Genomic DNA, 12,553 nt, shown 5'->3' with positions numbered 1-12,553 from the left:
AGCGCTTTTGACTTGCAACCGAGGGTTGCCGGTTCGAACCCCGACCAGTAGGCACGGCTGAAGTGCCCTTGAGCAAGGCACCTAACTGCTCCCCGAGCGCCGCTGTTGTGTGCAGGCAGCTTACTGCGCCGGGATTAGTGTGTGCTTTACCTCACTGTGTGTTCACTGTGTGCTGAGTGGGTTTCAGTAATTCATGGACTGGGATAAATGCAGAGACCAAACTTCCCTCACGGGATCAAAAGAGTATAGGCTACTTATCGGAACTCCCCTATTACCGTCGGTCCAGTATTTCCGCCGTCTTGCGTGTAGGCGTGTCACTTAATATCCATTTCTATACAAACCAAGACGGCGGACTCTTACAGAAACGCAAACCCACACCACAGGTGTATCTAAATTAGCTATGTACCAAAAATGACATTTTACCGTGACTCGAAGAGCTGTACATAGTGTTGTAAGGCTGCGTGTAGGACCTACACAACCGCTTGAGGTCCAGTGGAATTTTAATTTCATGACGAGAATTCTCGGTCTAACCGTTCATGTGCCGTTGAAACCATAGACTGTTCTATACAGTCTATGGTTGAAACGGCGTAAATAGGCGACCCATCAGGCCAGCACTATACCTCCGAGCGTGGTAAACAAAATCGGATATTTCAGGCAGTAAATGGTCCCATTACCAAACCAGATTATGTTCAAATCTATACACCTATGGCTACTGAAAAATGTAAGGTTCATTTAAATGTTATTTTGAAGTGTTAAAAAACATCGTTGTTTTAGAATTTCTGAACAAAAGTGGTGATAATTGGGGGTGTTACTATATATACTTATACGTGAGATGAACCGATGGGAGCTGTTGCAGGCGAACGCCTGCTGAGCCTGCGAGGTGTAGGCTATCATTGGCGTGTTCCACTTGCCTGCCACAGCTGGGTGCTAGCCATTATCTCATTGGACTTAGAAATCTGTACTCCCTCTGCTTCACCAGCTACACACTCCGGCCTGCGACAACTACCGTCATGGCAGATGAGCAAGATATTATGTGTAAACTAGAAAATATAAAAGAAATAAGGTAATATCACCACGTTTTCAAATATTATGTCACATTACTTTAGAAACTTTATCGAACTTCGGATTTTCACATCTGGCTAAGAGATGGCTAGCTGACAAGTTAGCTAGCTTGCCATTGTACTCACACCTAACGTTGGGCGATATAACATTAACTGATCTGGTAATTGGCTTTGTGTTCAAGTAATTCGAGAAGCATATTCTTGGCCTTGAGTTGTCATACTGTAAACGTGCGAGATACCCAGATGTAATTCTGTCCACACCACACTGCTAACCATTAACTTAGCATGTCTAATAATCTATAATTTCCGGCTAATAATTACTGGCCATACGTTGCTTTGCTTGATATTTTCACAAATTCCTGTTCATACATGTGTCATTGTTTTCTCCCATCTGCGTTTGTGTTTGTCTGTTGACCACTATTTTGGTAAATAGATAGAAAATTAGCTAGCCTTGTCGGTTTAATGCAAATCAGTTTACCCATTGTGATGGGATTAGTAGTAGGCCTACTACTCTAGTTTAATTTAGTCTAATGCAGTGTAAGTAAATCATAATTATACTGGAAGCGCCTACGTTGTAAGCATAGACTGTAAAAAAATAAGAGGGGCTTACTGAATATACACATATGGCTGGAATATCGTTACATCTCTCTACTTTGTTACATTGACCTGTTACATTGTTGCTACACGATCATAACAAGCCCATATACCTAATGAAACGGACTCACCTGTGAAACTCTCCGGAAGTTCCGGGTTGTGACTAATTTAAATGGTGTGTGCAGAAATAAGACAGTACAAATGGAGAAACTCAGGTCTCGATTGAAGACTGAATTTGAGGCGTTGGAATCTGAGGAGAAGCATCTAAAGGAGTATAAACAAGAGATGGACCTTTTGCTGCAGGAGAAAATGGCCCATGTGGAGGAACTCAGGCTCATCCATGCAGATATTAACGTGGTAAGATAATTTAAAGTTACACAGATGAATCACACAAAGCTGAACATATTCAGTCATATTTTGGCAACAGGCCTATGGGTCTAGGGATAGGAGTTGTATGAGTGTGTTGATTGGTCTTTTCTGTGCTAGTGTTCTCTGCATAGTCATAAAATATAATGACAGAAGTATAGTTCACCATTTCTTCATTTAAGAGTGCAATGTATAAACAGTATAATGTGTTGTTAATCATCACAGCTCCAGAGGTTCATACTTTAAAGCAACACCAAATAACTTTCCCTCTGTCGCACGCACGCTATGTGTTTATCCAGCACCGGCTTTGCAAATAATGATGTCCACAGACAAGGTAGAATATGTTGCACGATTTATGAAAGTACGATGTATTGCGACATCAGATGCAAGTCAGATTTTCTAGTTTCTTATGTCTCATTCCATCGAACTACAGATCCACTACCCGATCTGGCAAACTTACATAGTGCGGTTATAGCCGATAGAGGGCCGCAAAGCGAATGCAGAAGTGCCGGTTACACTGTTACAAGTTGATGAACCACTGACACGATTTTGGAAACATTATTTTAAGGTACAAAAAACTCTTTGGTGTTGCTTTAACTGTCCAGTGCATTGTTGAGAATCTCAATCAATGCATCTGCATGTTTGAGTTTACTGAAATGTATTGTCTATAGATGGAGAACACAATAAAGCAATCGGAAAATGACCTGAACAAGTTGCTAGAATCAACTCGCCGACTCCATGATGAATATAAGCCTCTGAAAGAACATGTTGACGCACTGAGAAAGACACTCGGTTTACACAGACTTCCAGACCTCACTGAAGAAGAGGAAAAGTTGTCCCTGGAGTGAGTTGAATTTTGTCTCATGTATTTTTTTTGTCATAATTTGTTTTTGTTTTTGTTTATTTGTTTTTATTTCTTTTATTTCTGATGACTTTGTGTTGTTTTTAGCTACTTTGAAAAACAAAAAGCAGAGTGGCAGACTGAGCCTCAGGAGCCACCTATCCCAGAATCCTTGGCAGCAGCTGCTGCAGCAGCACAACAGCTTCAAGTCGCTAGGAAACAAGATTCCAGACAGACGGCCACATTTAGACAGCAGCCGCCACCCATGAAGGTACACCATGTTTACATGATTGTATAATATACAGTACAAATGTTTATTTTGTGTTCCATGGTGGGTCATTCCATCCCGCATGCACTCATAGTGATGTTGACAATACTGTGCCAGAGTTGCAAGGATTTATTAATTTAAAGGTGCTCTAAGCGATGCTGGGTAACGTCACTTCTGTTGACTTTCAAACAAAACAGAGAGCTAGCTCGCTACTTCCTCCCCCTCCCTCCTGTGCTGCTCCCGTGCAATTGAAACTCTCCTAAACGCACATCTCGTCTGTGATTTTCTGTAACAGTTTGTTATGTTTTTATGGGCTAGGTTTGCCCAGGTTGTTTTTGTTGCCGTTTTTGGAGCCTGGGCTGTCCACAGAGATTGCGTTTTTTTACAGTGTATTCAGGACACAGACAGCTAGCGGTTGGTTAGGTGATGTTTGCAGTAAGTGACATAAAATGTTTTAGCCTAATAAACGTGTGGCATCGCTTAGAGCACCTTTAACAGGAGTAACTTTCAAGACATCACTAATGTTTCCCATCACCACGATGGGTGGTACTCCTTCCTGCACAGCTAGTTCCCTCCTCTCCCCCCTCCACCCTCAGCTACATAACATCCTGGACATTGGACCCACAATGGCCGCCTGCACCACTCCACTTGCACACTTGTACACTTTGCAACTTGTTGCTGTTGTCCTGAAAACACAACACTTCTGCTGCTCTTACATAACTTGCACCACTATGCCACTTTATTTCTTACTTAGGTCAAACAGAACTACCTCAGCCTCTTATTGGCCTGACTTTGCACTAGTATTTTATTTTATTGACTGTCTATGCACAATTTCAACCAAATTTTGCTGCTCTTATTTTTTCATTATATGTGCCCTCTTATTTACTTATTTACTTACTTTTTTGTTTACTTGAATGTTATGTTTGTCTGTGGACTTAAAATTGGTAAAATATGTCTTGTCTCCACCGTGGGATAGTGAGAAACGTAATTTCGATCTCTTTGTATGTCTGGAACATGTGAAGAAATTGACAATAAAGCTGACTTTGACTTTGACTTTGACTTAGTATTGTGTGATTATCTGGCAACAAAGTCAGTAGGATAATGGCCCAATGTGTCCTATTTATTTATGTTAACATTTAATGTTGCTCTGCAGTGCTGCCGTTGAGGTCACCCTATCTTTTACCTTCAGCATATTGACACTGCTAATGTTGCAAGTAATTTCACATACATCAAAGAACAAGGGAAATCAATTGTATTTGTAAATGCAGATATGATTTCATATTTGTCAAAACAGAATGTTGAATATTTATCTATTTGTGTTAGTTGTACTGGCTATCTCTTAGCTTGTCCATTGTTATCTTCCCCAGGCTTGTCTCTCCTGTCATCAGCAAATTCACCGCAATGCCCCAATCTGCCCTCTATGTAAAGCAAAGAGTCGCTCACGAAACCCCAAGAAACCTAAGAGGAAACCCGACGAATGAATGAATGTTTACATTGTCTCTCGTCTTCGCTCTCCACGTAGGTTCCCTTCAGCAACACCCCAAACATACTTTTAACAATGAAGATGTACCAATAGAAAGTGAAGTAAACTGGAATTTGCATGTTTTGTTTTTCAGAGATTCAAAGGATGAAGAAAGCTTTGTTTTATGCGTTGACATTTCAGGAGATGGACCCAGAATATTTTTACTTTATTTGACCATGTATAAATACTAATTCTGAATGAAAAGGTTACCTTTGTAAATCTGTAGTTAAATACTGCAGACATTTACTGGGATCAAGTTACTTGAAAATGGGATTTGAAAGGAATTCACAAAGAACACTTTTATTTGGTTTGTGGTTAGATATGGAGTCTTCCACAGATTAATATCGATGTGACATGTTTTGATATGTTTGGTAGCTTCTGAGATAATACACTAGCATTTAAAGCTTTTTGAGAATGCCTTGAGTAACAGTTTACTTAGTGTTAGTGTTCATAATATGGGACACCTAAATGATGTATAATGGAAAGAATTGTCCTGATATCATGTGAGAGATACTCAGCCTTAACTCTTTTTCTAAATATACTCTCCCACGTGCCACAGACAGCTTTACTGTTGTGTATACATGAACTTACATTTTGAAATATAGAAGTGCTATTATAATTTTGTTTACAAGCTCGCTGGCCAAGTAAATGTTATAAAAGACAAATGCAGAACAGAGGCCAAGACCAGTTGTAATCCCAAGAGTGGCATGGCTTTTTTTTTCGGTTATGTATTGTGTTCATATTAGTTGTTCATGCTTTTGTTTCTGCACTTTTGATGACATTATTCCTCTTTCTTTTTTTTAACATTGTTTCACCATAATCTGTCTAAAATGACTAAGTGGTCAGTATTGATAATATGCATACCTCAACACATAACGAAATACAACATGTGAAGAGTTACTTATTCCTCATAGAATTGTGGTTGAGTGCTCTTAAGCAAATTAAACAAAATTTACTGTGGAAAATTACCTCTTTTTATTCTATGTTGTAAAGTCAACTGATATGATCACCTTAATCGCAAAGAAACTTAAGACATCAGAAGAAAGATTTTACATTAAGACATAACCAAGAGAAATGGAATAAACACTAAAAGGTATGATCAGTAAAACATGTACCGGTACAAACTCTAACAATGAAAAGTCCCAATTTGTCACTGTGCATTCAGGTGTTTTGGCCAGCAGGGGGAGCTATTTCCTCCAGGTTGAACTTAGTCCATGCATATAATGCTGCCTGGATTTTTTTTTTTACAAATATATCAACAGCATTATTTCTGTTTATGTCAATCAAACTCAGGATTTCCTCATGATCTAAATAATCTGAGTCAGCTAAGGCCTGATTTTGTTTGAGTTGGATCTGTTGGTTCAGTTTGAGAGCGTTAATTAGCTCTTGCGCATCTTGTTAATCTCCCACTGGGCTGTTAGGCTCTCCCCCGGTCCTGGCCACATAGACCACCCATGCCCCTGGTGTCAAGTAGATAATCTCTCTCCTCTCTCTCTCTCCATACCTGTTCTTATTCAGACCCCAATGGGGCAGTTGGGAGATAGTTGAGCTCATCTATTGTGCCTGACCCACCCCGCTGTTCGGTCCCCAACCCCCAACTCAACTCTTCACATTCACACTTCTGGTACCCAAAATTTACTGTCTTGATTTTAACACAGATATAACAGGACACAGTCCTTCATTATAGCAATTATTGTTTTGTGTTTCAGAAGAGAAAAAGAGGCATGACATTAGATCAAACATAAATAACAGGCTTTATTTTTTATATTTCTAATGTACACTTTAATCATTAGGAGAAATCATTTCATAGAAATGGTCATGGTGTTTCTTCTATTCAGAAGTAAAGCTCAAAAGGTCATGCTTGCTCAGAATAACACAGTTATAACAGCAAACCAGTGAAACATTACTGGACAACATTTTTTAACTAAATGTTTGTAACCTGAGCATGTAACAATTGCGGTGAACCTCACAGAGGACCGATTGCAACAGCCACAGCAAAAACCATAATAACTTAACTGTGGTCACAATTACAGATTTATACTTTTTTAGTCACGAGGCAGCTGTCGTATGGGTCCAGATTAGCCCTCAAATGGTAAGTCCAGGGCAGATGGGCTCTGTGACTTTGACTTTGACTTTGACTTTGACTTTGACTTTGACTTAGTATTGTGTGATTATCTGGCAACAAAGTCAGTAGGATAATGGCCCAATGTGTCCTATTTATTTATGTTAACATTTAATGTTGCTCTGCAGTGCTGCCGTTGAGGTCACCCTATCTTTTACCTTCAGCATATTGACACTGCTAATGTTGCAAGTAATTTCACATACATCAAAGAACAAGGGAAATCAATTGTATTTGTAAATGCAGATATGATTTCATATTTGTCAAAACAGAATGTTGAATATTTATCTATTTGTGTTAGTTGTACTGGCTATCTCTTAGCTTGTCCATTGTTATCTTCCCCAGGCTTGTCTCTCCTGTCATCAGCAAATTCACCGCAATGCCCCAATCTGCCCTCTATGTAAAGCAAAGAGTCGCTCACGAAACCCCAAGAAACCTAAGAGGAAACCCGACGAATGAATGAATGTTTACATTGTCTCTCGTCTTCGCTCTCCACGTAGGTTCCCTTCAGCAACACCCCAAACATACTTTTAACAATGAAGATGTACCAATAGAAAGTGAAGTAAACTGGAATTTGCATGTTTTGTTTTTCAGAGATTCAAAGGATGAAGAAAGCTTTGTTTTATGCGTTGACATTTCAGGAGATGGACCCAGAATATTTTTACTTTATTTGACCATGTATAAATACTAATTCTGAATGAAAAGGTTACCTTTGTAAATCTGTAGTTAAATACTGCAGACATTTACTGGGATCAAGTTACTTGAAAATGGGATTTGAAAGGAATTCACAAAGAACACTTTTATTTGGTTTGTGGTTAGATATGGAGTCTTCCACAGATTAATATCGATGTGACATGTTTTGATATGTTTGGTAGCTTCTGAGATAATACACTAGCATTTAAAGCTTTTTGAGAATGCCTTGAGTAACAGTTTACTTAGTGTTAGTGTTCATAATATGGGACACCTAAATGATGTATAATGGAAAGAATTGTCCTGATATCATGTGAGAGATACTCAGCCTTAACTCTTTTTCTAAATATACTCTCCCACGTGCCACAGACAGCTTTACTGTTGTGTATACATGAACTTACATTTTGAAATATAGAAGTGCTATTATAATTTTGTTTACAAGCTCGCTGGCCAAGTAAATGTTATAAAAGACAAATGCAGAACAGAGGCCAAGACCAGTTGTAATCCCAAGAGTGGCATGGCTTTTTTTTTCGGTTATGTATTGTGTTCATATTAGTTGTTCATGCTTTTGTTTCTGCACTTTTGATGACATTATTCCTCTTTCTTTTTTTTAACATTGTTTCACCATAATCTGTCTAAAATGACTAAGTGGTCAGTATTGATAATATGCATACCTCAACACATAACGAAATACAACATGTGAAGAGTTACTTATTCCTCATAGAATTGTGGTTGAGTGCTCTTAAGCAAATTAAACAAAATTTACTGTGGAAAATTACCTCTTTTTATTCTATGTTGTAAAGTCAACTGATATGATCACCTTAATCGCAAAGAAACTTAAGACATCAGAAGAAAGATTTTACATTAAGACATAACCAAGAGAAATGGAATAAACACTAAAAGGTATGATCAGTAAAACATGTACCGGTACAAACTCTAACAATGAAAAGTCCCAATTTGTCACTGTGCATTCAGGTGTTTTGGCCAGCAGGGGGAGCTATTTCCTCCAGGTTGAACTTAGTCCATGCATATAATGCTGCCTGGATTTTTTTTTTTACAAATATATCAACAGCATTATTTCTGTTTATGTCAATCAAACTCAGGATTTCCTCATGATCTAAATAATCTGAGTCAGCTAAGGCCTGATTTTGTTTGAGTTGGATCTGTTGGTTCAGTTTGAGAGCGTTAATTAGCTCTTGCGCATCTTGTTAATCTCCCACTGGGCTGTTAGGCTCTCCCCCGGTCCTGGCCACATAGACCACCCATGCCCCTGGTGTCAAGTAGATAATCTCTCTCCTCTCTCTCTCTCCATACCTGTTCTTATTCAGACCCCAATGGGGCAGTTGGGAGATAGTTGAGCTCATCTATTGTGCCTGACCCACCCCGCTGTTCGGTCCCCAACCCCCAACTCAACTCTTCACATTCACACTTCTGGTACCCAAAATTTACTGTCTTGATTTTAACACAGATATAACAGGACACAGTCCTTCATTAGCAATTATTGTTTTGTGTTTCAGAAGAGAAAAAGAGGCATGACATTAGATCAAACATAAATAACAGGCTTTATTTTTTATATTTCTAATGTACACTTTAATCATTAGGAGAAATCATTTCATAGAAATGGTCATGGTGTTTCTTCTATTCAGAAGTAAAGCTCAAAAGGTCATGCTTGCTCAGAATAACACAGTTATAACAGCAAACCAGTGAAACATTACTGGACAACATTTTTTAACTAAATGTTTGTAACCTGAGCATGTAACAATTGCGGTGAACCTCACAGAGGACCGATTGCAACAGCCACAGCAAAAACCATAATAACTTAACTGTGGTCACAATTACAGATTTATACTTTTTTAGTCACGAGGCAGCTGTCGTATGGGTCCAGATTAGCCCTCAAATGGTAAGTCCAGGGCAGATGGGCTCTGTGTGCATAGGGGCCTGATGAAATGGCTGCCCATGGGGCTGCCTGTATACAGAGTGATTGTCCAGGAAGGCTTGAGCGGTGATCATGGTGTGTTCTGGAGGCACGCTGTAGTTCAGGTACGGCTGGTAGAACTGTGCGGGCAGGTGGGATGGAGAGGGGAAGTGCTGTGGGGGCTGCACCCCCAGCGCAGGGTACATATTCCCCATGGGGCCGTAGATGTTCATGGTAACATCTGACCCTGACGGCCGTGTCATGCCAGTGGACCTGCCTGCAGTGCTGGCACTGGAGCTGGAGTCTCTGGACGGGGTCAGGCTCTCTGCGGCGGCCCCTCCTGGTTCCAGGAGACTTGTCTGCGTGGGCCCGCTGTGGCGCTCTGCACTCTTGGGCTTCAGGCAGTGGCAGCAGCACACAGACACCACTGTCCCGACCAGCACAAAGGACAGGAATGCACTCACCACAATCACAAATGGCAGATACGTGGGCACTGTTGGGGAGAAATTGATCATTAGGAATGGGCACCTTTTATATTGAAATACAATACGGAGGTCAAAGGTAACTACATAATATTTCTACACAATACTCCTAAAACTACATCAATTCAATGAAAGTTGAAATGTAGGCTAATTTCTGATTTAAGTTTTCCAGACGCCTTACCATTTGAAGTCATCGTCCTGACTTTGCCATTGCTGAAGTCGTCTGGATCACAGGTGCTCTGATCAAGACGGGCCTCCACGGATGTGCAGCAATATCGAAGAGTACAGGTCCCGCAGCAGTAACGCGCTTCCTCGCCATCGTATTGCTCGGGGCACTGAAAGCCCCTGTGCCAGGTGTTGTACGAGTCCGACCAGCCATGACAATACTCCCCGGCAGCCTCCACAGCCAACGGTAGAGAAATGTCCAAAAGCATGATCAATAAACCACAAGTCACTAATTTAGCCATGCTGTTATCTGCGAGTGGTAATTCCGTTAAAGGTAGTCTTCAAGTTTGGTGAAAAGGAGAGGCAGAGTTCCAGAGTTATCCTCAGTCAATCCAAATGCGTCCTGTTTAATTTATGGTCCCAACCTACTGACACAGAGGCCTATTTATCCACACCCACCCGTGTACAGCGCCCGCCTCCGCCTGCCTGACGCCCCCTCTAACTCCAGGCTCCACTTTGCATGAAAAGGTGTGGCTGGGCGAGTGTCAGACTAATCCTTGTTTGCTCAACGAATGAGAAAATAAGACTATTGCATTAGATAACGTCAGAATAATTTACTCCACACAACGGTGTTGAGTTGTCAAACAATATACACAACAAGCTAATATCATGATGGTATATCCAAGCTCCTCAGTAAATGCACACTATGATCTGTAATTATATGGCTATTACAACAGTCAGGGAATAGTATGGGCCCATCAATATCAACAGCTGGCAATACCTTTCACATATTTGTAGAAAACTGTATGTTTTGTACTATGGTGAAATTAAATACCTGTTGCAGCGCACAATGAGATCTAATTTCCTTACAGAATTTCCCCAGACTGACCTTAAACTGAACCTTACCTTTAGGAATGGAACTTTACTCTCTATGTTTAGGACTTCTAAATCTGCCCACATAACAGTAGGCTGCAAGGAATGTACCTCCTGAGCAGACTGTCCCAAACCTAATCCCATAGCAGCTAGTTAAAGTAAATTATTTGCAAGTTAAATACCAGCAAGACAGGCTTTCCAAATTACCATCACAACCCCTGTAGAGCTGGCATTGTTTGTTAAATGCTAATGCACAGACCCTTAGACAATAGCAATTTACTGTCTTTGTGTCAGTGCTAATCTCTGTTAATAACATGATGACATGATCAGACCTATCCAGCTGCTCGGGTTTATCTCTTTCTCTGTGTGTGAGTATGTAGATGTCTGGGTGACGGTGTGTATGTGTGTGTTGTAAATGTCAATGATTGAGTAAAACATTGAATGAAAAATTCTCTCAACACTATTCCCAGTCTAAGCAATCCATTGGTGATGGTCTAATTAGAACTGCACTTGGAACTGCTGTATATCTCTGGATGTAATTACTAAATAAATAAATTGTAGAACCTAACATTGATTTACCTTTCAAATCTATTAGAAAGACATGTTTCTACTGTTAAATGGGGAGTGCAGACATTCTGTGTGTTATCAGTTGATGAGGCTGGAAGGTAAAAGGGGCCCATTAGGATGATAATAGGCCGATCGATGGGTGTCCTCCCCTGCAATTAGGGAAAGCTTGATGGGCCACCCTGGAACAATACCCTCCCCCAAAACAACCTCGGCCTCCCGGGAGGAGAGTTTAGTTGGGGGAGGACAGGTGAGGGAGAGGTGAGAGAAGTAACCCAAACATACAGTACAAACACATTTCCCTAAGCCAGGCAAGCAGAATGGTATTTGTGTGCGATTACAAATGTGTATTATTCTCATTTACACAAAGACCGTTCAGAATATTGTGTCCAAATGAAAACTGAAAAAAGTTTACTATGCTATGTTTAGCACCGTAGATCTGTGTAATGTGTTCACTGATGTATGCATTTGCAAGTAGAGTATATGCTCTTACTCTTAAGAAACTCTTGTGTTAAAGTGACCAATGCCTTTTCAAACACAACTCAAATGTATGGAATTTTCAAAAGAGACCTAGTGCTCCTTCAAACATAGTAGGCTCAGGGAACTTTATTTTTTAGCCTTGGAATGTTCTGATGTTTTTGTTTTTTTAATCTGTCAACTTCTTTGTAGAACTTCTTTATCTGACATAGACTACACACACACACACACAAACACACAGATGCCAGTACACACACACACACCCAGACACACCACACACAGATACAGTATATATATACAGATAGATAGATAGATAGATAGAAGGAAGATAAGGCCTGTTTCAGACTGCCTGTGTTGTGTCGGTGCTCTGGCTGCATTACAGTTGATTTTCATTTCAGACCTAGTTAACCGGTTATACTACAGCATTCATACTGCCTTTATGAGATGCATAAGTCAGGTGCAGATTGCACTTCTAATGAAAATCAATGAGTACCAAGACATCTTGCACATAAAATGCAGTGTGAGACAGAAATGAGAAGATATATAAAAAATGCCCAGACAGGATGATATCTGTAGTTGAAAACATAGTTGTATCAGAGTAACATGAATCACCTGT

General features: G+C 40.2%; 2 protein-coding genes across 2 annotated transcripts; one reads left to right on the top strand and one right to left on the bottom strand.

Annotated features, from left to right (window-relative positions):
• Positions 1 to 394: 394 nt before the first annotated feature.
• Positions 395 to 5,703, top strand: zc4h2 (zinc finger, C4H2 domain containing). The gene is made up of 7 exons (XM_076274678.1): positions 395 to 721; positions 980 to 1,063; positions 1,841 to 2,012; positions 2,693 to 2,865; positions 2,971 to 3,133; positions 4,498 to 4,648; positions 4,747 to 5,703. Exons 2-6 carry the CDS (start codon positions 1,011 to 1,013, stop codon positions 4,609 to 4,611), a joined length of 675 nt encoding a protein of 224 aa, XP_076130793.1. The 5' UTR covers positions 395 to 721; positions 980 to 1,010; the 3' UTR covers positions 4,612 to 4,648; positions 4,747 to 5,703.
• A 3,301-nt stretch (positions 5,704 to 9,004) lies between these two features.
• shisa2a (shisa family member 2a) lies at positions 9,005 to 10,420 on the bottom strand. The gene is made up of 2 exons (XM_076274436.1): positions 10,040 to 10,420; positions 9,005 to 9,869 (listed from the first exon to the last, which is right to left on the bottom strand). The coding sequence occupies exons 1-2, from the start codon at positions 10,323 to 10,325 to the stop codon at positions 9,355 to 9,357; spliced, it is 801 nt and encodes a 266-aa protein (XP_076130551.1). The 5' UTR covers positions 10,326 to 10,420; the 3' UTR covers positions 9,005 to 9,354.
• Positions 10,421 to 12,553: the final 2,133 nt, after the last annotated feature.

This window comes from Alosa pseudoharengus, unplaced genomic scaffold (assembly GCF_046254945.1).
Source record: "Alosa pseudoharengus isolate Yale_2024_CS ecotype anadromous, Long Island Sound unplaced genomic scaffold, YU_APseudo_1.1 YU_APseudo_1.1_scf_8, whole genome shotgun sequence".
In the NCBI taxonomy this organism is placed as follows: domain Eukaryota; kingdom Metazoa; phylum Chordata; class Actinopteri; order Clupeiformes; family Clupeidae; genus Alosa; species Alosa pseudoharengus.
The sequence above is the reverse complement of the archived record's forward strand: the minus strand, read 5'-3'. Positions and strand labels throughout refer to the sequence as shown.